Source organism: Neolamprologus brichardi, chromosome 7 (assembly GCF_056152115.1).
Source record: "Neolamprologus brichardi isolate AB-2024 chromosome 7, ASM5615211v1, whole genome shotgun sequence".
In the NCBI taxonomy this organism is placed as follows: Eukaryota; Metazoa; Chordata; class Actinopteri; order Cichliformes; family Cichlidae; genus Neolamprologus; species Neolamprologus brichardi.
The window spans coordinates 26,551,773-26,576,940 of NC_142110.1; the positions used below are offsets into that span (position 1 = coordinate 26,551,773).

The 25,168-nt window shown below is 41.1% G+C and overlaps 2 protein-coding genes across 2 annotated transcripts in view; both read left to right on the forward strand.

The window, feature by feature from the left end:
* zc3h18 (zinc finger CCCH-type containing 18) overlaps nucleotides 1–14,487 on the forward strand; it is a 50,891-nt gene extending 36,404 nt beyond the window's left edge. Inside the window, exons 14-19 of the mRNA XM_035913893.2 lie at nucleotides 2,493–2,609; nucleotides 2,908–3,113; nucleotides 6,934–7,148; nucleotides 9,311–9,410; nucleotides 11,274–11,361; nucleotides 13,092–14,487. Of these exons, the coding sequence (XP_035769786.2) occupies nucleotides 2,493–2,609; nucleotides 2,908–3,113; nucleotides 6,934–7,148; nucleotides 9,311–9,410; nucleotides 11,274–11,361; nucleotides 13,092–13,302 (937 nt within the window). The 3' untranslated portion in view covers nucleotides 13,303–14,487. The remainder of the gene's footprint in view (nucleotides 1–2,492; nucleotides 2,610–2,907; nucleotides 3,114–6,933; nucleotides 7,149–9,310; nucleotides 9,411–11,273; nucleotides 11,362–13,091) is intronic.
* Nucleotides 14,488–22,282: 7,795 nt separating this feature from the next.
* Nucleotides 22,283–23,978, forward strand: il17c (interleukin 17c). The gene is made up of 3 exons (XM_006782245.2): nucleotides 22,283–22,325; nucleotides 22,460–22,695; nucleotides 23,735–23,978. The coding sequence occupies exons 1-3, from the start codon at nucleotides 22,311–22,313 to the stop codon at nucleotides 23,976–23,978; spliced, it is 495 nt and encodes a 164-aa protein (XP_006782308.1). The 5' UTR covers nucleotides 22,283–22,310.
* Nucleotides 23,979–25,168: the final 1,190 nt, after the last annotated feature.

The following is a 25,168-nucleotide window of genomic DNA, read 5'->3' on the forward strand; positions in this document are numbered from 1 at the left end:
TGGTCACCTCAAACAAGGAAAATCCCTGGCTCTCACAGACCTGTAACGTCTTCTGTAAGAAGCTTTTCTGTCCCCCACTCGTTACCTGTATGAATGGCACCTGTTTGACCTCATCATCTGTATAAAAGACACCTGTCCACAGCCTCAACCAGTCAGACTCCAAACTCCGCCATGGCCAAGACCAAAGAGCTTTCGAAGGACACCAGGAAAAGAATTGTAGACCTGCACCAGACTGGGAAGAGTGAATCTACAATAGGCAAGCAGCTTGGTGTGAAAAAATCAACTGTGGGAGCAATCATCAGAAAATGGAAGACATACAAGACCACTGATAATCTCCCTCGATCTGGGGCTCCACGCAAGATCTCATCCCGTGGGGTCAAAATGATCATGAGAACGGTGAGCAAAGATCCCAGAACCACACGGGGGGACCTGGTGAATGACCTGCAGAGAGCTGGGACCAAAGTAACAAAGGTCACCATCAGTAACACACTACAACGGCAGGGAATCAAATCCCGCAGTGCCAGACGTGTTCCGCTGCTGAAGCCAGTGCATGTCCAGGCCCGTCTGAAGTTTGCCAGAGAGCACATGGATGATACAGCAGAGGATTGGGAGAATGTCATGTGGTCAGATGAAACCAAAGTAGAACTTTTTGGTATAAACTCAACTCGTCGTGTTTGGAGGAAGAAGAATACTGAGTTGCATCCCAAGAACACCATACCTACTGTGAAGCATGGGGGTGGAAACATCATGCTATGGGGCTGTTTTTCTGCCAAGGGGACAGGACGACTGATCCGTGTTAAGGACAGAATGAATGGGGCCAAGTATCGTGAGATTTTGAGCCAAAACCTCCTTCCATCAGTGAGAACTTTGAAGATGAAACGAGGCTGGGTCTTCCAACATGACAATGATCCAAAACACACCGCCCGGGCAACAAAGGAGTGGCTCCGTAAGAAGCATTTGAAAGTCCTGGAGTGGCCTAGCCAGTCTCCAGACCTCAACCCCATAGAAAATCTGTGGCGGGAGTTGAAAGTCCGTGTTGCTCGGCGACAGCCCCAAAACATCACTGCTCTTGAGAAGATCTGCATGGAGGAATGGGCCAAAATACCAGCTACTGTGTGTGCAAACCTGGTAAAGACCTATAGTAAACGTTTGACCTCTGTTATTGCCAACAAAGGTTATGTTACAAAGTATTGAGTTGTATTTTTGTTATTGACCAAATACTTATTTTCCACCCTGATTTACGAATAAATTCTTTACAAATCCTACCATGTGAATTCATGGATTTTTTTTTCACATTCTGTCTCTCACAGTTGAAGTGTACCTCTGGTGCAAATTACTGACCTCTGTCATCATTTTAAGTGGGGGAACTTGCACAATCGGTGGCTGACTAAATACTTTTTTGCCCCACTGTATGTCCGTTGTGTTAAAACAGTATGTCAAAATGAAGAAAAAAACCCCCTAAAAAGTAAGCTGTGAGGTTGTGCTGAAAAGAGTGACAGCAAACCAGGCGAGGCAACCATTTTTAAAGGTGAAATATAAATGTCAAAAATGGCCAATTATAACCTTGACTCCATTTTCACAGGTTTTACAGCTTTTCCTACTGATAAAGACCTTGTTAATGGTCATTCATACATTTTTGTTTGTTTTAAAGTAATAATAATATTAACACAAGGAAATTCTATGTGAATTAACAGAACCTTTGTTTGATCATTACAAGAATAAACTACCAGAACCTTCACTGGAATTTTACACATTTATTTATTACAATCTAAGTCCAAAGAGTCACTGGCAGATTTCTTTCTTTTATCGTAAAAATCAGCATTTCTTTATCATGTACTGTTGAAATTGCACTTTTTCTTATGTTAGATATCTCAGGGATTAAATGTGTAGTTCAACTTTTTCATAAAAGTTTTCACTGGTCCAGCCCAGTTGAGATCAAACTGAGCTGTAAGTGGCCCATGATGTAAAATGAGTTTGACATCCCTGTTCTAGAGGGTTAGTCTGCTAAACTTTTCTATAACCCTTATTAGCAACATTAAAAACAGTCACACTAAAAGCTATTTTCCTTTAAAATGGGCTTAAACTTCTACATTATAATCAGTCACTGTACATTGTGCAATTCCATCCTAACTCTGCGCACAAAAATTTTAAAACTTGCTCACAGAAATCCTTAAAATCTTATTGAAAAATTACTTTTGGTCTTCATTTTGGGAGCTTCGATTGACAGCAGCTACACTGACTGATTTATTTGATGATAATGAGGGTGGTGACCTGATAAGTCTCCCAGAATGAACATTAACAAGAGAACATTTGTCAATAATAAATTAGATGTACTAGCATGTACTCACTCTCCTTCAGGTTTCTTTTTTTGGTGATGATCTGCTTGTGTGAAAGCTACTGAATAAATTCTCATGTCTTACTCTGGTTTTCGTTTATTTAGAAAAAAACAAAACCTTTTTGCATTCTTAGCTCTGTCTCTATATGTGCTGCAGGAGAACTATGAGTGGGAGTATTAGTGAAAGTGGTAGCAGTTATACTGGTTCCAGCTCCAGATCTAGATCCTCATCCAACACCCTCTCAAGATCACACTCTGGATCCAGGAAATCCAGGTACTTATTCACACAGTCATTGTCCTGAGTACTGCATTTTGCCAGTTAAGAGTTGAGTACTATTATTACTATCATATTTTATTTATCTGTTGCCTTGGCCCTTATTGATCTGTATTTACTCACAATGCAGCCTAATATCAGTAATTTATATTTTCTCTTCTCTTGCTTTCATGCTCTGCCTCTCTTGGAAAATCCTACAGGAAATCCAGGTATGACAGTTGTTGTTCAAGCTTTGTATTTTGTGTTTGGGTATGGTGTTTTGTGTATTCACGGGGCAACCTGTCAATTCTTGTTGCAGATCACTTAGTGTGAGCAGCGTGTCGTCTGTGTCATCAGCGTCATCCAGCAGCAGCTCTGTACGCAGTGCAGACTCAGATGACATGTATGCCGACCTGGCCAGCCCAGTATCCTCTGCCAGCTCACACTCACCCACACCAAATCACCCTCGCAAGGAGCGAGGGCCTCCACGCGATCGGTCCCCACATGGAAGAGACAAGAATAGGGGTTAGTACAAGCCACCTAACACCCATTCAGCTGGAACACAGGACCCAACAGCCTATAATGCAAACATAAATGTAGTGCTGCTGGAAATAACAGATTGATTCTTTTCAACCCCCAATTTCTTCCCAAAGTTTGACCTTTCTCAGTTTTACGTAGCCCATATTCATACATCTAATTTTAAGCAAAGTTTGTTAAGTATAATTTTATTTAAGCTAACAGCTAGAAATTAAATCTGAAATCAAACAGTTGGTCTTAACGCTAAAAAATGGTTTACTACTAAATACAACTGGAATTAATGAATTCAGTTCACTTTTACGTAGCTGACAGTTCCTCACAACAGTCTGATGCAAAGACCTGTAATGGCAGAAAAACCCCAGTGACACAATCCCCAAGCAGAACACAAGCTCAGGGAGGGGCAGCCATTTGCTGAAACCAGTTGAGGGGTGAGGGAAAGAAGGAAAGCACAGAGAGATGAGGCCAGAACAAACACTATGGTTGAAAGGAGACAAAAGATTTAGTTGAATACACAGTCAAGGTAAAAAGGAAGTACACTCACCTATTATGGGCATGTATTTCTACAGGCAGAAATTATTTCCTATGACGCTGTGATGCACATTTAGGTCATCTTAGTCTCTTTGTCTAGCATTGTCCTTATCTTGTACAACATCCACCTCTATGACATCATCTTGTGAAACCCTAGCTCCATCCGCACAATGCTAGTGGCCTTGTGGATCAGTTTAATGAGTCTGTTGGCATCCGTGACCCCCCCTGCTTCCCCAGCATTGCAACAGCATAGAGCAGGGGTCGGCAACCTTTCTGATAATGAGTGCCATCTACAATTTCCTCAGAAGTCAGTGTGCCATATGATTGCATTAGTAATAAATTTAATAATGCTCTATATTAACAGTTACACACTATATAGAACAACTTTATACAAATGTATTTGTTTGCAGATGTTGGCAGCTATCAGCGAATAGTTATCAGCTATTTTGAAACACAAAAAAGACACTTTTTATCCATAACAAGAACTTCATAACAGCAAATATAACAGAAAGTGCAAATGCTATTTATGGTCTCCTCACAATAATGATAAGAAAAATAAACTGAGCAAATATGGCATGTTTGTTAATACAGGGATACACATGTTAATGTGATCTCTGGTCTCCCACTCAGAGACACAGGTCTCTGAGTGTCCAGCATTCAGATGGCTACCTGAGGACACTCTTCGTGTGGGAGAAAATCTGCTCACACAGATATGTAGAGCCAAATACTGTCAATAAGGCCTCTGCAATGTTCTGAAGACAGTTAAACTTGTCAGGTAGTGATGTCCAGCAGGTGAAAATGCAAGCTCCATGAACACGCACAGCTGTAGATTCCAGCTGTGTTCGTAGTTCTGCAAACCTTGACCCCCACAGAGTCGAGCTTTTCAGTTCAATCAGCTGCATTTCGATGTCCTCTGTGTCCAGCCAGTTAATGCGAGTCAAATCCAGCTGCTCATTAAAGCTTTCTGGTTTGATCAGAAAAGAAAACATTGGTCCATACACCTAAAACTCCTGAAAACACATTGTGAATTCTGTCTCAAGTCTTCGGATGTATCCGTGTATTTCCGGGGTACTGATGCTGTGCTGAGCGGACAGCTCCTGAAGCATTTGAAGTGTCGGAATGTGGAAATTTCAACATCGCCTAAAAAAACTGCCAGTTAGCAACGTCCTCTCACCGGTAGGCTAAGTTATTTTTACAAGTTGAATCTGGTAGTTGGGGTTGTTAGCTAAGATACCATCATTAAGAAGCAGCACAACTAATGTGTCTATGCGAGCTAATTTGCGATGTGCACTGCCATTTATTTTTTAATGCACCCTCTCAGATTAATTCACTGCGTGTCGTGCCCAGGGCTGGACTGGGACAAAAAATCGGCCCGGGCATTTTGACTAGAGACCGGCCCACCAGGTATTAAAGCCATAAAGCCTTTGAATGAAAACAAACGCTGTTGTGACAGTGATGTGCACTGTCTTGCTGGTATATGTATGATTTCTATACATTTTACATCATCATCACAAAAACTTTGGTTGTAAGATTCTGATCATCATTTATTAAAAGCTAGATATCTTAAATGAGAATAAGAAAGAAAAGTATTTCTCTGTGCCCCCCTTTCCCTGTTAATGCTCTACCTGCCCCTTGGCAAAACTTTGTTAGATCCGCCCCTGCACAGTTACCAGCTGTCAGCTACATAAAAAAAAAGATCCTGGGGTTATTTGTCTCTCAGAAACAGTTCATAACTTCCCTTCAACTCATTTATGTCACCTAAAAGGTAAACCTGTTTCTCTATCACCTGTTCAGCTCTGATGATTCAGTAAGGACATCTCCTAATTTCATTTTCATGTTTCCCTCTCACCACATATCCAAACCGACATCATGACCAGCAGCTTTTACAGCTGTGGCTCCAGCAAACATCAGCTGATACTAGAAATTAATATTAAATAAATTCTAACAACAGCTGATCAAGCTTAAACGTGCTGCTGTTGTTTAGCGTGACATCCGCTGGTTTCCTCTTTCTGGTGCAAATTGGGCGATAAACAAACGAGAGAAAAGCCGATCAGCTGATCACTGATCAGTGTCATGATTGAAGGAGCAACAGGAGAGAGAGGTGAGAGAATGAGAGGAGAAGAGGCAGCTGTGCAGCGTAACGACAGAATAACTCCAGCTTTGTGTCTTTTTCCATTGTAGCTGAAGTCCGGGACAAACTGTGCTCCTTCTCACCTCAATACGAAACGCGTAATATTTTCTCTGAATGCGGGACGATTCCGTTTTTTACAGGAAGGTTGGAAACTCTACTAACTAACCTTGTGAATAAAATAAAGTTCAATATCAGTAACATCAAAGCACCCACCCAGCTGTATAGAAACTCCGTCATGCTAGCTAGTACGCAGTACGAGTTATTGTAACTGACTGTAAAAAGTCAGCATAATGAAAATAAACTCCCCTAATCTTGGTTTATATCTGACCCAGATAGACTGCAGGTCATAACTTCTTACCTGAAGTTCAGTTCACACTCGGACCGGCGGCCGCCTCGGGGCTCTCCTCCTGCCTCCCCTTTCCCTCATCCACCTGCTGGCCTCTGTGAAAGCTCCACCATAGCCACCACCAAACAACTGAGTTATCTTTCATTGTTTGTACGTTACAAAAAAAAACAACAAAAAAAACATCGGCCGGTAAAAACAAAAAATCACGATGGGCCCACCGGGTAAATGCCCGGTATGCCTGATGGCCAGTCCAGCTATGGTCGTGCCATCAGTTAACCCTTTGCGTGCCAGCTGTGGCACGCATGCCCAAGGTTGCCAACCCCTGGCATAGAGGATATCGCACTAGCCACAACAGGTTGTAGGAAAATCCTGAGCATTGTCTGACAGATATTAAGACGTCTGCCACCTCACATAATAGAGACCGCTCTTTCCGCAAATTGCGGTTGTGGTACTTCAGCATCTAGCTAGTGCTACTGAAGAGCAGCAAATAGCTCAACAAACATCAGCAAACACACAAACTGTTTGTGTGCAGTTTGTCGCACAGTGTACTGCTAGCTAAAGGTCTAGCTGCTATATTTCACAAAGAGAGAAAAGAAAGAGAGCTAACTTCCACTAACCACTCAGAGATGGAGAAAGATAAGAAAGACATTGCAGGAGAGGCAGAAGAGAGGTTAGATTTAAAGGGAAGGACTGCTCAGTGGGGTTTGATAAACTGGAAGCTTACGTGTAAGTCCTCATGTGTTTCAATCAGACGTTGGGTCTGCACACATGACATTCTCATATTTCTTTTTTCATCATTAAAGAAAGACCATCGAAAAAGGATGAACCCTTCAGAGAAGATCGAAGAAAGATTGACCAGTCTGGTCCCCCACCCAGAGAAGGAAATCCCTTGCCCAGAGCAGGGCCTGGTAACAGGGGGGGGCACCCAGTACATCCTCCACCTGGCACTATGGGCCCCCCTGGAAACTATGGCAGTTCAAGTTCCCACAGAGACATCAAGCTCACCCTCCTTAACAAGGTTAATATTCTGCTTTCTTACATTTAAAGGAGTCTGGTTATCTAAATCAGAAAACCTCACCTTTTTTGTTTCTAATGGCTTTTTGTGAACCTTTAATGTTCAAAATAATAAGTCCTTAAAGAAAATGTACTTTCTGACATCTATACAAGTGAAAATTAGCCTCTATTGACACACTCTGGCAATCCATACTAGCATCAACACAATAGACATCATGACTCCGTGAATCATGGAAATTCACCAACAACACAAACCTTTTGCAGCATAACTAATAGATGGTTTAGGGTCGCCTGATCCAGGCTCAACTATAACCTTTATCAGTGTGGCATCTGGCTTGATAAACATAACTGGGTGTCATCTCCATCATAAATGGAATGTATAAAATGTTTTTAATTAAAATGTATAAGGAAAGTATGTACAGCGCGAAAAGAATCTTGACCAACTTGTCACTTAGCTTTTGAGTTTAAGAAAAAGCAGTATGCTTACAGACTGGAATCTATCTAAAACATGATGATTCAAGCTAGTGGAATGCATTACCATTAAACCAAATGGTGTATTATACTCTCTGTTACTGCCATTAGTTACCACAAGGAGAAGTTCTTTGTTTACAGATCAGTTATTCCAAGCTCACCAACAGGATCACTCAGCATTGTTATTGTGAGGACAAATAAAATGAAAGCAACTGTATTTAGAAATCTCAACAGTTTCCTAAGCATAAAACAATCATGTTCTTTTAGCCTGTCTCACATACTCAGTGAAAATAAAATGATTTAAACCATCACTGTTACGGTTTGAAAGAGGACTCAAGCGCAGGACTCCGGTTCTGATGCTCACAAGAAGGGTTTATTTACAATTCACCAGGTGTATATACAAGAATGTGCGGGGGGGGTGCTATATAAAGCTGAGTGGGGGGAGAAGGGGTCTCCAGGGAAGTCCAGGGGAAATCACGCGTTCTTCAGATTATCCACTCACACGATCACAGGCTCACACTCCGACACTGCCACACGGGAATCACACGGGGGGAAAACCAGGAAGCTCTGTAGACAGGGAGACAGGGTTAAGTGCGACGCACAAAGGAAAACACTCTTAACTAAACTTGCTGTAGCTTGACTTCACTAACGTGTGGTAGACAACGATCCAGCGACGAACAGCAGTCACCTCCTGGCTTAAATGCTGCTCCCCTTAATGAGACCCAGGTGTCTCATCTCCCGAGGGCGTGGGCCGAGGGCGTGAACCCACAGTGAGTTCCGCCCCGGCGAGAGAGAAGAGGAAGAGAGAGAGAAACAGAGAGAGTGCTGATCAGCGTGCAGCTGATCCGCCTGGCCGTGACAATCACGTGAGACATGGTTTAAAAAAAAAACAAACATTGTTACCAAGATTAACACAGCAAATATGAGTGTACTTACATAAATTCCTGTTTTATCACGTTTTACATGGAAAGTCAAACTAACAGAGACACACTGAACGCACCTCATTGCCAATTGTAACCAAACAGAAGAAAGTATGTTCATCTTCACAGTATGCAGTTCAAGGAAAATAAAAAAAAGTTTCTAACAAATACGCAAAAAAAATATTGAATTAATTCACTGTCTGTTACAGTCTCCAAAGTAAAATGTTCAGTGGTGTCAGGTGTTACTGTGAAACCAAGCACAGACCGGTCCACTGTCAGAGGCCATAAGATTAGTAACCTTCACTAGTGCTGTTTCTGTGCTATGATGAAGTAAATCCTGGCTGAAACTCATCAGAAGAATTGAAACAACTCTTTAAAAGCCAAAGATCTGCAGCCTGCACACTGAAGAGCTCCACATTTACCCAAAAATTGACATTTTGAACACACTGATTTTTCTCCAACCGTAATGTATTTAGTGGCACTTTTGGGCCTGTGGTTTAAATCCTGAATAAGAATAAATTAATGAAAATATTTTAAACAAATTTTAATCTTAATAAGGAACTAACCTAAAAATTTGGTCAACTTCACTCACTCCTCTTGTATCTGATAGAGTATCTATGCTCCCAGCAAGTGTCATCTCAGCAAGTTTATTTGCATTTTTGCATGAAACAATAGACAACTTGACTCTTTACTTGAGCTTGATTTCCATTCCAGTATGGACCCATTTCTTGCTTTTCTGTAAATTTTCCTGAATGTTTTAATTGTTCAATTTCAGCAGCAGGGAGACAAAGGCAACAGGAAGCGGTACCTGCCTGGAGACAAAGACAGGCCAGGTTCCCCCCTCAACAAAAGAATGGCTATGTCTCCAGACAAAGGTGAGAAACATGACTGACTAAATAGAAGCACTTTGTCTCCCAGGGAAATTTGCCTGAGTCTAGCCCCTCTGTTGTACAGGAGCTGCCAACATTCCTGGGCCTGGAGCAAATTCTCCCAGGCAAACCTACTCAGTGTGTCTAGCTTTGCTCTCAGGTCCAGAACATACTGAATTTCATTCCTTCCTTCCAGTTTTCTTCAATTTGGTCTAAAACCCCAAACATTAACTGGGGAACCTGTAAACGACACAGGGTCTAACCAGCGATTCCAATTGCGTTCATCCTTCGTGAATGAAATTACGAATCACGGACTTTAAAATCTTTGTATTAGCGTTGTATTAGTTCTGGTGCAATGTGATATCCCGAAGCAGTGCCGCTGCGCACCATTTCTTAAAAGAGTGTAGTGCAAGCGCAGTTTTCAGGTCATCTCCCCGAGATACTGACTGACCAGGGCACATTGTTCATGTCTCTCACACTAAAAGAACAATACAAATTATTGGGCATTAAATCTCTTTGGACCAGCGTCTATCACCCTCAGACTGACGGGTTGGTGGAGCAACCGAATAAGATTTTAAAGTCCATGATTCGTGCGCTCTGGTGAAATGGCCCAATGAGGCCCATACACTCAAAAGGGACCACCATTAGAAGTAATGGGCATGAAGGTGCCTTTGGAATGCCGGGCTGGTTCACCATCTAACAGTCAGGACAAGACACATCGTTGCACATCCCCCCGAATGCCCAGTCATTATTAGCTCCAGAAAATTGCACCTGTTTTCTAGGGGTGCAACGATACTCGTATCGGTATTGAACTGTTCGATACAGTGCTTTCGGTTCGGTACGCATATGTATCAAACAATATAAATTTTTTTATTTATTTTATCAACTTTTCTTCTGATGATGCTGTCTGTGTTGAGAGCTCAGTGGATCTGCGTTCGACTACTCCGCCTAGGCTGCACTGTTGAGCGCAGATCCACTGAGCGCAGCGCAAGCTAGCAAGACAGAAGCTAAGCTCATTGCAACATGGCAAATTGAACCTCCCCCACCCTCATTCAGATCTGGCCTTTGGAACTGTTTTGGTTTTCATGTGAAGTATGACCCTGATGGTAAGCGCGTCATGGACAAAAGTAAAACAGTATGTCGCTTGTGCCACACAATGCTCAATTACATGGGTGGGAACTACTGCGTTAGCGCAGTTAGCTCGTTAACGTGTTGACGCCGTCCAGCCCCGCACACGGGGCGATCCGCGGTAACTCGTTAACTGAGATTTTCCATGTTGTGGCGTTAACGTCATTTCAACGAGACTAACACTGACAGCACTAGTGGGAACACAATGAATATGACTGCACATTTACGCCGACATCATCCTAGTGCAAAGACAAGTGGAAGCAGACAAAAACAACAAGCACGCATGCTACAAACTTTACCCGAGTCATTTAGACAGCTGTTAGCACATGATTCTCCTTATGGGGATCTGATATGTTTAATATGCTGCTGAGAATATAGCCCAGAAGAAGCGTATAGTATAGCTTTTATTTTGGAAAGAGACATTTCTCTGTAATAAACTCTCTTTTCCAAAGATGAGTGATTCTTCTATCAGACAGATTTATTTTATCATTTTGTTGTTTCAGCAACATTAAATTTAAAAACTGTACTTTTGAGTTAAAATATATATTTATAATTTTAATAAATGACAAATTAAAAAAGCATGAACATTTTTTTGTATCGAAAAATATCAAACCGTGACACCAAAGTATCGAACCGCACCGTGAATTTTGTGTATCGTTGCACCCCTACTGTTTTCATATGAACAGCTTAAATGTAGTTTAGTCTGTCTGCCTCATTATCTCTTAATCTGGTGTTTTTTAGGCCGCGATAAGAGGATACCTGGCCGACTCCCACTTTCTCCTCGAATAGATCGACCCAGAGGGCGACCCATGCCCCCACAGGGAGACAGGTTGGTGGCTTATTGTTGCTGAAGGCCTGTGGTTTTTAAACCTTCACTGAACACAAAAGACATTCAGCTAGAACTGTGGAATTTCTTAAATCACCTTTCTCTGTGTTGTACAGCCTCTGTATAGGCAGCAGTGATCATGGTGACTCAGGCCAAACACATGTCTGTCATGTCATGTGGTCTGGCAAACTTCATAAGCCAAAATGAGGAACAGGCCACAGATAGTTAACCTTCCCTGCACGTGTTGTAGTATGCATTGTCTCTTGTGCAAAATCCCCTCTATGAAATAATTCCGTTGTGTTATCAAGCATCCTGTTTTGTACTGAACTGTACTGAACACAGAGGCAGAACCAATGAGAGAATTGAAATAACAATTTGTTTTGTCCACCATGAAACTCTCATTGTGACTTCCATTATGAATAATGTATGGATTCATGTCATACCACTTTGGACATCCAGTATAAATGTTCCCGTTAGGTTGTTTCCTGGTTTTGGAAATAGGAAAGTTCAAAAAGAAGAGACAGTGGCAAGTTTGTTTGTTTTTTTCCAACATGAAGAGATAGTAATGTTTACTTTACCAGCAACACAGCAAGGTTAACCTGGGTCATATACACTAGTTAACTATTTTAGCCTGCAGTAGCTGATGAGCAAAATTGAGGCATGTCAGCAGACACACATGAGTTAGAAATAACAGAGAGGGTTATGTTGGGGCCAGGGAATTGCCTTAGTGAAACTCTGAACAGACTTGTGAAAATCGAGAGATCAAAGAGACCATTTCCATTTCCTTGTTTTGTCTGACCAACAGTCCCAAATGCAAAAGATAATCATTTTTACTATGTGGTGAATAAGCATCAAATACTGTACTATGCTATAGGCGTTGTTAAACTTTTGTATACCTGAATAGTAGTAATTGTTTAATTAACTGAAAGGCCAGTATCATAAACAATATCAACATTGTTCAGTAGTCTAATTTACCAAAAGGCTTTTGATCAAAATATTTTTAAAATGGTTCAGGGACAGTGTCAATAGTTCATTAGATGCTCAGCAGGTACTGTTTTCAATCTGCACAGTTAACCAGAAATGAAAAAAAAGCTTCCACAAAACTGCTTCTAGTTTCTGAAAACTGAGAATTGTTTCTGCTTGTCATTGACTGATATGCAAATAGAGGTTTTCTTTTTGTTTGCGTTTTCTTTTTTTAGCTCAAAATTACCGCTTAAACTTCTTTACTTTCGTTAGCAGTCTAAAGACTAAAAAGTATTTGAATCATTGTAATGTTAAAAGATTAATTCATAGATGGCTGATTTTGGTTGGTTGATTCTATATTTAACCTATTAAATATGTGATATTAAGAATTGTATGTAATTACTTTAAAGCTGACAAAGTTTTATATTGAACTTATTGAAACTTGCAGGGATCTAGTTATAACTAAAGTTAGTGGATAACTAGCTTTAACAACTAGGATTAAAGAGTTTAACAGTTAAAACAGACCCAGATGTAGATAAACACTGAATGGGTTTATAATAGTTGATGAATCAACATAACATCCCATTTAAAACAGAAGACATAATGTGTGCTGTCATCTAACTTAAGTGTTGTTAAACAAAGGCTGATTCAGCAGTGGAAGTAGTGAATACAGGGAATGGCTCTCAGACATTCTTTTCCTGTTTTTAGTCATGTATACCCATCTGCACTTGGCTGGTAATTATAACACTTAACTCTGTCTGTCTTCTTAGAAAACGTCCTCTGTCTCCACCTCCCAAATCATCTGGGAAAAGCCCAGCAGCTCCATCGGCCAAGCTGGTCACACCGAGTCCAGCATCGGGTGCCGGATCGGGTTCTAGCAAACCCAGCAACACGCTGTCCCGGCGCGAGGAGCTTCTGAAACAGCTGAAGGCTGTGGAAGATGCCATCGCCCGTAAACGAGCAAAGATTCCTGCCAAATAAATGGCAGCACAGCCCTAACCTGTTCATCCACATGCAAAGTCTGCCTGGGCAACCATGAGGGTCACAGGGTGGACTGTTTTTTGTTTTGTTTTTTCTCAAATCTCCAATGGACATGTAAAAATGTTGTATGGTTTGGTTATAAAGGCTGTTGTGTGAGTGAACAGGAAGTAATTGCCACAAAAACCACCTTGGGCTTGATGGGCTCTGCTTCATTTTTCGAACATTGATCACTTCCATGTTCCCGAGTTTGCTCCCGTTAAAATCCTTTTAATGTCTCAGCCACATATTACCTCACAAATAGAAGAGGTCATCTGGGCATTTGGCAAGGAAAGGGACGTCTCAGGAATGGAGTGCAATATGTTTAGACTTCATAATGCAGAGACAGGATAGTAAAGGGGTACTGTGTTTACCTGCTGCTCACTTTGTTCCCTCACTAGAATGGAAGCATTTTCCTCATGGTGTGGTGAATAATAGATCTATGAACACTGAGCCGTTTCTATCTCTTTTACTGTCTTGTTCTTGCATTTTTTTCTCCTTTTTCCTGTATGTGCAGTGGTGTGACTGTTGGATCAGCTCTACAGGGTACCAACAGCCCACAGGACCTCAGAGCGTTTCTTTGTACAAATCTCCAAGTTCACAAGCATCCATACTCGGCCCAGCTCCCTCTTTAACCAATGCCTCGCCTCCTTACTGTGTTTTAGGATAGTGGTCATTTTCACAGCTCAGAACCTTTCAAGCATATCATTATAAACCACATTGATGTGAAGTACTGCTTTTTAAAAAATTCCAATGTTTTGTTTTCTTAGCTCTTAAGTAATAAAACAATGTTTTCTGTCACATTTTTTGTTGGAGGAGTCTGAGGTGGAATGGGAACATTTAGAGACAACGTATGTCTTGCTTTTGTGAGAAAAGCCTCTAAATAAACTATTTTGATAAGACAAGTTCCTTTGTGTGCTGTCGACTGTTGAAAAAAGAAAATTTGTTACAGTACAGATCCACAGTAATGTATAATAATTTCAAAGGGGCATTGTTCAGTTTAAACAGCATACAGATGTTTGTTAAGAATGTCCATGTTTTTTAAGCTAGCGCATTATCATGAATCTATTCACAGCATTGAACCATCACAATTGAGTGTTGAGAAATTCCCATCTGCCGTCTCTATTAAAGTCACTATCGATTTCTTTGTTAAGCCGTTGCATTGCTTCTAAGGTCACAGTGAGGTCATACCTGATCTTATCATAGTTTTGCTTTTGACAGGGCAGTGTCAGTCACCACTGCGGTCCTGACTGCAATTTCTCAGCAACTACCAGTTCTACAAGGAGAAAAACCTGGTGCTGGAGGAAAAGTGAGCCTAGTGATCGAAGTCTAAACTTCGCCAGTGGCAAGTCGTGTAACAACCAGTGGGTGATGTCACATTGGCTATGTCGATCTTTTGGATAGATGCAAACACTATGGTGTACTGCATTAACGGGTAGTACACCATATGTCTGTGAAGGTTCTCAGTCATCCAGGTCATCGTAGTCTAAGGAGCTTGGAGAGAAAAGCGTCTGGACTTCTTTAAGTTGCTTGAAGACGTTTCACCTCTCATCCAAGAAGCTTCTTCAGTTCTAAGAGTCAAATGGTGGAGAGTCCCAGATTTAAGCCCAGTGGGAGTTTCCCCCAAGAGGGACAAAGGACCCCCTGATGATCCTCTACCTAATCACATGAGCCAAGGTGTGAAAACGGGTGTGGGTCACAGTCAGCCAGGGTTTCGGGTGAGCTCATTGTGAAACCTGGCCCCACCCTATCATGTGATTTCCTGAGGTCAGATGGCCCAGGATGTGAGTGGGCGTTAAGGTGTCTCGGAAGGGATCTCAAAACTGGATTATAGATGGCAGAGAGTTGGTGTCGTAAACCACCGCCTCTGTTCAAAGATGGTCGCTCACAGTGCACATAGATGGCTTCTTTCACTCCTCTTTCAAACCATCTGTCCTCTCTGTCCAAAATGTGAACATTGGCATCCTTGAAAGAGTGACCTTTGTCCTTTAGATGCAGATGGACCAAGTCTTGTCCTGTGGAGGTGGCTCTTCTATGTTGTGCCATGCGCTTGTGAAGTGGCTGTTTGGTCTCTCCAATGTAGAGGTCTGGGCATTCCTCGCTGCACTGTACAGCATACACCACGTTGTTAAGTTTGTGTTTTGGAGTTTTGTCTTTCGTGTGAACCAGTTTTTGTCTGAGTGAGTTGCTGGGTCTGAAATGCACTGGGATGTCGTGCTTGGAGAAAACTCTCCTGAGTTCAACTCAGGAGTTTTCTCCAAGCACGACATCCCAGTGTAGTGATAGATATAGCGATACCGAATAACAGCAACATCAGGAAGAAGAAACTCGAGAAGCTAGAGAAGTACCAATAGCTCGAGATGATGTGAGGGGTGAAGGTAACAGTGGCCCCAGTGGGAATCGAAGCAGTTGGTGCGGTTACTCCCAAGCTAGGCGAGTAGCTCCAGCAGATCCCAGGAACAACATTCGAGATCTCTGTCCAGAAGAGCGCAGTCCTAGGAACAGCAAAGATACTGCACCGGATTGCGCAGGACCCTTAAGTCCTAGATATATATATATATATATATATATATATATATATATATATATATATATATATATATATATAGATCTATAGAGATCTATAGATATATCTATAGATCTATATAGATATAGATCTATAGATATAGATAGATAGATAGGTGTGTTGTACCTCGTGTGTGTGTGTGTGTGGATAGATAGATATATTCAAAGCTATGTGATCTATGTGGGGTATTTTCTGGATGCATGAAGTGTTTTGCATTTAGGAATTCCTCTTCTAAACATGTGACCTGTATCTGAACCAAAAAATTTGTTTAGTTTTCCATAACGTCGACATAACTGAATAAACAACTCTCTAACATCGAACAGCCCATTTGGCATGTAGTGGAAACACTTTTATTGCACTTTTGGAGAAATTTTAGAAAAATTAACCACATCAACTTTGCAGTCATGGGGAAAAGTTGCCTACAGACTCAAGAAATAATCCTGAAGGAAGTCATAAATAGGAACTACTTTGAGCACCCAGAGCACATAGTTTAGGGGAAATACCAGACCACAATAAACAAACAAATCTGCCAACAGGTAAGTGATGCTTCCAACATGGTTATGACTTGTCATTGAATTTAAGGATTTAGGCTGATGGATGTCCATATTAACCTGTGAGTCTCCTTGGCTGCAGCTCTGTTATGCAAATATTATATTGTTTTTGGACATGGACTGCTGCCAACACCACAGAAGAGTCGCTATTCCTGTTATACTTCTTTGAAGTTTGTCTGAAGGGTGATGTCATGCATTGTAGTTTAGAGGACACAAGTTAAGGTGATCAAGTCCCAAATCAAGATATTAACTCTCAAATCATGACTTATGAGTCCCAAGTTAAGACCCCACAGTCTTTTGTCAAGTTTTAAGTCATTACTAAAGTCTACAATTAATTCTTCATTGTTTTACATACTAACCATCGTCAATTAAAAATTCACAATAGCCATAATATGTTTAGAACTGGTAGCAAATTATATATAATGAATGGTTGTAAAACTGAAAACATAATGAACTTCAAACATTTACATTAAGATATGGGTGCGATGATGCTGAGATGTTTTAATGTTTGCAGTAATAATAGTGTGCATGGCCAAACTATGCAGCAAGGTTGGCTATATAGGCCTGCATTTATAACATTAACTTAAATGGGTGCAGACAGGATTATTAAGTCGGTGAAACAGCCAACTCTAGTGAAGTCACTAGACACTAGTAGTGAAGTCTCTTTGGCTCTTTGTGATTTGCAGATGTCTAGAGACATTCAGGTTTGCATCTGCAAAAGCTTTTCAATCCCACATAGCAAAATTGGTATGGCCCGGATCTGTCCCAAACAATGTGCTTACACATGGTCCACATACCGCAAAGAATGACGGCCCTTTGGTGGCCCAGATCTGGTTTGCCAGAGGTGGCCCAGCACAAGGCCAGTTGCATAGACACTGGTGGTCCTGTGCTGGCCCATGTGTGGATTACCTCTGGCAAACTTGATCTGGGCCACCAAAGGGCCGTCATTCTTTGCGGTATGCGGGCCACGTGTAAGTTGTGTGCAGCCACGGGCCAGTTGTAGACACACTGGTGTCCTGTGCTGGCCCAAGATGTCATCCTAATGTCATCCGTGTAATAACAACATGTGTCGGAACATGCATGGACTTAATCTTATATAGCGCTTGTCTAGTCTCCCACTTAAAGTACTCTATACAATATGCCACAGTCACCAATCACGCACTTTCTCTTAACTGGGTGCTTCCTAACTACATTCATACACATTCACACTCTTGACATGCAGACTGGAGGAGCCAGGGATCGAACCACTAACCTTCAGATCAGTAGGTGACCTGCTCTACCTCCTGAGCTACAGCCACACAGTGGTAAACATAAGTAAACCCTAACTAGGTTTTGGATAAAGTGTACACTCACAAACCTGTCAAACCTGCATTTGAAACGTTGGCTACTATAGCAGTATAGTATTGCAACATGACATTTGGGTCTTCTAACTAAAATAGGAACATAAATAGTGCCGTCATTGCCAGACCTGCCCCACATCTGGTTGACATACACCCTGCCATGACACCAGTCAGTCAGAAGTGTCAGCTTGATGCCAGATCCGGGCCAGACCTGTTTTCTATGAGACTGGGCCACATAAACCGAACCACAATCGAGCCAGATGTGGCATGCCATCACATAGACAGTGCCATCTATGCCAGGCCTGGCCCATATCTGGATGACATACGTCTTATCATGCCAGAAGTCAGCCAGCAGTGCCGGCTTGATACCAGATCTGGGCCAGACCTGCTTGCTATGTGGGATGTTGAGTGGCCTCTAAGTAGAATGACCATTGGAAAGTTACCTGCAAATGCCCCTGAAACACTTGTGCAGATAAGAGGACATTCCCCTCCGTTGATAAATGAACCAGCATATCGACAAAATGCCCCAATGCGGTGAGACACTGTGACAGTAAGATTCCCAGGCAAAAAACAACAAATTTTGAGTACTCCTGTAGAGTAGATATAGTTAATTTAAAAAAAACAAAACAAAACCACACACATCTTTTTTTTTAAGCCATTTGGAGTCTTTGTTAAATCTCTTTAAACTGGACATGAAACTACAATTTTTTTATTTTCATGCTGTACTCAATATTACTGTTAATATACATCATCCATGTCTTCATACCTTTCATCTATGGGAGAAACTGAACAGGACAGAAACAACATCAAACGACAAAATGCGACTTGCGTGTAAAATAACTCAGTGACTCGTGCCAAATCTGACAACACGAGCAACAAGGTCAGCTGGAGAAGGTGAAGGTGAATACTTTTTTTCTTGTTCTACTGTCTTTACTATTTAGGTAATAATAACAATTATTACAGTAGCATTCATGACATGTCATAAGAGTATATGAGGAAATATGAGAAGGAGATGATGCTAAGATGCGAGCAAAAATATTCACTGAAGATACTTCACACTTACTTTTATGGGGCAGGGCAGTGATAGTTTCCCATTTTCTTGTTGACACTCATTAATGCCAAGATATAATGACTTGTTATATTTACATCTTTTAATGGGAAGTTTAAATGGAGGGGCTTTTTGTTTGTTTGTTTGTTTGTTTGTTTGTTTTGTTTTGTTTTGTTTTATAATTCATGTGTTGGAAAGGGGTTTGTTTGAAAACATTGAATGTCCTTGAGGGAAGAAAGGGGAACAGTGGAATCTACATGGACATAACGGCATGGTACCATGTGCTCTCTGGACACTGTGGTTAGGCTGGCAGGTGCTTTCTTACATTTATTGCACGTTTCCTGAAAAACAAGAAGACATCATTGATAGTGTTTGTGCTGAGGCAAATAGGAACTGTGGAAATCGAAAGTACATCAGCATAATCCACAGGAGAATGTAGGAGCTTTCATTGTTGGTTGTGATTGGATAGAGCCTTATTTATTAGAGGTCCAAACAGTGACAGCTCCAGGGAGCCTTCTTTTTTATGTTACTAAGAATAATTAGACAGAGTTTAATACTGAAGCTTAAAGGGTAGGTGCATGTGTCAACCTCTGGGACTAGTAATTGAAGTCAGTTTGGAGGTGGCATAAACTTAAATTACTCTCAAAAAATAAGTTGATTTCCATAGACTCCTTTGTTAAATACCCAATTTTATAGCATGAGCATGACTTCTACTTGTCAATGGAATTATCTGACAAATGATATGTCTTGCTGTGCAGTACAGACACTACAAGAAGATTGCTCAGCACTTAGTATGTCTGTCTAGGTGTTGTACCGGCATATTTTATGAATGCCGCTTGCTAACCAAGGTTGCTAGTGTTACCACTCCTGGTTACCCAACACGGCGACAGACAAAATATCAGTCTTTAAGGAGCATTTACAAAGGAAAAAGCAACATGGTGATCAGAGACTTCAAATTAGCAAAAAATAATTTAAGCATAAAAACTCACATAGTCAGAACAATATAAAATCCCCAGATGCAAAGAGTAGTAAACAGTGAAATGTGGATCCTTAAACATTATGTTGCTCACTTCTAAGTTCTTGTTAAATAAATTATTTAATAACTGATCAAAGTGTTTAATTATTGTGCCGTACAAAGTCCTGATTGCAGCATTGTAATATGCTAATGTAAATGAATCATCATAAATCCTACTAACTGTCAGAATCCCTGAGACGCAGGACAAGGGAGGGAAATTAGGGACAGTGAATCTGAATGGACCATGTTCTGCATCTCCATTGCTGGTGGTTCTGTGCTGAGTCGTGTCTCCAAAGCGGCTAGTGCTTGTCATGACAGTAATCCTCAAACCAAATGGAGGTGAAAGGAGCTGCTAAGCTTCAGGAGGAGTTCCATCAAGCATGGCTAGTTTGTGGGACTCTAGAGGCAGCTGGAAGCTACTGGCAGGCCAAGCAGAATGCGATAAATATGGTGAAGCAATTGAGCAGGGCTCAAAGTGGTTCTGGTAAGCCTTTAGACAATTCAGGAGAAAAAGCAGCTTCCTCTCTACACTGTGTATATTGGGGGTGGGACTATTCTGTCATTCCAGATATTATTCCTTCAACCACTCGCCCAACTATATCAGGCAGTGAAAGGAATGATTTGTCCATCAATGGAGGTGAGGTCACAGAGACAGTTAAACAACTCCATGGTGGCAGGGCTTCTGGGATGGATGAGATTCACCCGGCTCTAGATGCTGTGAGGCTGTCATGGCTGACGCACCTCTGCAACACTGACTGCAACAGTCAGGGACAGGGCCTCTGGATTGGTAGACTGGGGTGGTTCCCCTTGTCAAGAAGCAAAGCGTGTTCACTTGATTTTAGAAGCTTTGGACGTTAAAAGGTTAAAGAACTTCACTGCACAGCAGTGGTTTGTGCTTTGGCTTAATAAGAGTATGAAACTGAGTAATTTATGCTTTCTAAAGAAAACTGCTATGTTTAGAAATTCTGTGTTGAAAACCCCTTGCTCTGTTAAAAAACAAAAACAAAAAAAATTAATTAAATAAAATTAAAAGACTTTTTGACAAAAACTTTGAATTTCAGATGTGGGCTAACAGGTTTTTCCTCATCTGTATGTCCTGATGCGAGTGTTCTCTTCCAGGATGACACTACACACATCCATAGCATACAAAAGGTGATGACAACAACCAGATCTCAGCCCAGCTATGACAAATTAGAAAGTCCTCTCCAGCAGCATCATCAAAAACCCACATGAGGAAATGTCTTTTGAAACAATAGTGTTCATCCCTTCAGTAGAGTCAGACTTGGAATCAGTACTAGAAGCTGCTCTGGCAGAGCATCGTAGCCTGACACTTCACAACAGCACTTTGGATCAGCAGTGTGTGTTTAGGGTTTTTATCTTAAAAGCTATAGCAAGAGTCAACTTTCTTCATTTATTTCTTTTCTATTATTTTTGCTAATAATTGGAGAAAAATAAAGATTCTTCATTACGGTAGGGGATTTTTAATTTATCATTCTAAAGCTTTAGGAAGAATTTAGTTGTAAATTATCATTTAGACTTTGTTAGAGTAAAAACACGTTTCAGTCCCATGTAAAAATTAAGCTACTGGTTAAGCTTTAGGGGAATCACACAAATGTCCACTGTGTCTACTGTAGCTCTGAGATTTTATAAAGTCGCATTAACTTCAAAAGAAAAAGTTACAACTTATCGCCACGGGAGTTGGTGTGGATAACCCCACGGGAATGTAGGATTGACCCACTTGTTTAATCCCTGTAGTGCCCCCTAGTGTGTGGACGTGAATTTCTGAAATTAAAAATGTATAAGTGAATAACTCTATTGAGCAATTTACAATGTCTTTAAAACCTAACTACACCCAACCATCACAGGAACTGGAATGATTTTTCTTTGTACAGTTCCGGTCAGAGTCTCTCTCCCTGCGCAGGTATAAACATGTTTATAGATGCATTTGAGTGACAACATGTTTGCTGATATTTTTCACCAAGATCTTCTATAAATATTTATAACATTTATTTGTTTCGACAGTAATCTGATAGTAGGACACAACTGCTCGAAAGATTAGTTTGTGCTTCTCTAATGTTTACTGTTATAACATTAAATAGAAGGTGTGAAAACAGGCACCACACAGGTGATTCAGTTGTCACTCTGTGTGTGTGTGTGTGTGTGTGTGTGTGTGTGTGTGTGTGTGTGTGTGTGTGTGAGTGAGTGAGTGAGTGAGTGAGTGAGGGAGAGAGAAGAAATTCCAGGTCTGTGTTCTCTATGACAGTAGTCCTCACCTACTGCCAGCGCTACAGCTGCTTCACTGCCGGAAACAAGGAAGTTAAAGCACCCCCCCCCCCCCCCCTCCCCTCCCACGCCCCCATCTTTTGTATACATAAATAAGAGATGAATGACTGGATGTCATGAACCGACCGGTTAATCTTGGAAAGAGTCAGACAGAGCTCAGAGTCGGAGGATGGATTTGAAACCGGTGAGTCAAATGCGGGACATCTGCCTCTGCTACCTCCATCACTGTTTCCCTTTGCTTCTGCTTTCACCTCCAGACTACTGCTTTTTTTCACATCTGTATGAATGAAATGACATGGTTTGCCTGCGTCTCCCCAGGTTCTCATCTTCGTACTGTTCATCGTGCCCATGTGGTCGTCCAAGATGTTCCGGTGCTATAACGACCAGGAGCTACAGGCAGCGGCGGACAGGAAGCTGAGGACGCACTACCTGCGGCCCACAGAGGCTCCGCGGACAACGGCTCGCAGCTCATCTTACTCTTGTCCCCTGGAACTTTACAAGACGCCGCTGTCAGATGAGCAGCGAGACAGGTCACTGTCCCCCTGGAGATTCGTGTAAGCAGCAGCCTGAGCACATTTTAAATCCCGATGTTATTCAGTATTTAACATGCAGCATATGAATCAAATGACGTTTTAAAGGATATAAGAGTCTTCATAACCCCGCACAAACAGCGGGTGAGAGAAGTTCCCGAAAGATAACAAAGTGTCAAGAGATTTTACAAAAAATCCATCTTTACATTTTGTTTGGGGTCTTTGTCACGTTAGACTTGAGTCAAACCTTTACACAGAGTGAGGCGCAAACTAGAAGCTCGATTTTCATTTATATGACGTAGTAAAATCCTTAACAACAGCTAATTACAAACCGGTCTACTGCGCACAAATATAAATGAACAGCAGTTAGAAACTAGAACTTCTTGTTTTGAATGTTGAAAGAGACATAACAGCTAAACAGATAAGAGAATAAATAACTCAGGGATCGCAGGGCTACACGGTAAAATAAAGCCGTAATCAGCGCACAGTTGAGCTTATTTGCGTGCCTTGAGTGATAATTGGCGCTGGTCCTTCCAGCGCAAGTGACGCAATCATTGGATGAACCAGGGATTTTCCCCGATTCATCCAATGCTTCCGTCACCTACTGTGACTGAAGCTCTCTTGGTACATAGCTGCCGGGAATGACTGCATCCTGTGTCTCTTTATTAACCATAACTGGAGAGAACAGAAAACAGATAGATAAATGAGATTTACGAGTTGTCTCTTCAGGTAACGATAAAAAAAAAGTCACTTCAAAAGAACAAAATAGTATAATTCTGACTCAAATGACGCTAAAACCTTCAAGCCAAACGCTGCCATCTTGTGGTGAATGGTTTGATTAAATTTTGTTGACATCTTGATGTTTGTTTGTTTTGTTTTAAGAAAAGAAAAGAAAGAAAATAGCACATGATGAATGTGCCCTGTTCTTAGGATTGCTTTCCTAACATTTTGGACGGGGCTTCTGTATTTACTAAGACCATCTGCTGTTACTGACATATAGAACCACACGCTCCACATGTCTGAATAAACTGTAGCTCACCGAGTCCTCTTTTGTTTTTAACAGAACTCACATCAAGGAAGATCACTTTCCTTCGACATATGTTGGTGCTCAGTGCCTGTGTTCAGGATGCATCCAGCTTAAAGACAATAAAATGATTGAGGACTATGACTACAACTCAGTTCCCATCGTTCAGAACAGAGTGTTTCTCAAAAAGGAGCTTTGTGACGATAAGAAGACTTACCGTCTGAGGCCAGTGAATGTGGAAGTAGCTGTGGGGTGTACCTGTGTCAGACCCCAGAGCTCCTAGGGGAGAACCATCCAGACCTGCTATCACATGACACGCATAAAATGCATGAAGTTCATGAAATGCACCAAGTCTAATCAGCGGTGTGAAGTCCTGCAGCATGCTCATAGTGAGCAGGCTGTGACTTAGAAGGAACATCGCTGGGAATATTTAATGCGGCTTCAAAAGTCACACAAACCTATTTATACACTTAGCTATTTACTGTTTATTTATCAATAATATGTTTTGTAGATGTTTGTTCTCTTAGGTTTGTTTACAGACTCCTGCATAGTGCAGTAAATGTAATCTGGTTATTTTATTACTTGATTTAATTCATATTGATGACCTTCTAATTGAAAAAAACTATTATATAGTTTTGTTACATAACAATTGAACTGTTAATGGTATTTGAAGAATGATCTATTTATTTGGTCTGCTACTCTACTTTGTATTTATTTATGCTCAAGGTTTTGTCCTAGTGGGACTATATAAGTCTAGTGAAGACTTCAAGTTTAGCTTCTTTGAAGCAAAATAAAGAAAATGTCTGCATTTCAAAAAAAAAAAAAAAATGAGTATGTGTTTTTGTTACTGGATTGTGTAAAACAACCACACAATCTTCCAAAATACCCAGTGTCAGTAGGTTTCAGTGATTTGATTTATATTTAGTTGACCTCTTTTATGAGCCTGCTAGTTGTGTTTTTGAATTTTGTCTTTTGAACTTTTTTGAGGGTTAAAAGAAAGAAAACCCTTTTTTCCTATGTCCTCTGTGCCTTGGCTGCTTGGTCCCTCACACTGAACAACCTGCAGGTGTTCCAAGGAGTTTCTGCTTAGACAAGTGAACAATGAATTTCAATAATCTACACATGATGAAAAAATGCATCAATAATAATCTCAGGTTCAGAGCATGACACAATGGGACTTAACTTGGCAAGTGAAAACAGAAAGAGCAAACTAGAGATTACACATAAACATCAAGAATGAACAAAGAGTCAAAATTCTAAGGTTCCTGATAGATGATTTACCAAATGTTGTAAGGGGACAAAGGAGCTACCTTTGGCAGTAATCTGTCAGGGCACACACAGGAACTTCTGTTTTTTCTTCATTAAGTTGCAGGAAATTGTCAGCCATCCAACTTTGAAGAGAGTCTAAGAACTTATTTTGGATTAGCAGCTTAGAAACATCTTGGGGTTAAAAAGAGATGTATATTTGAATTT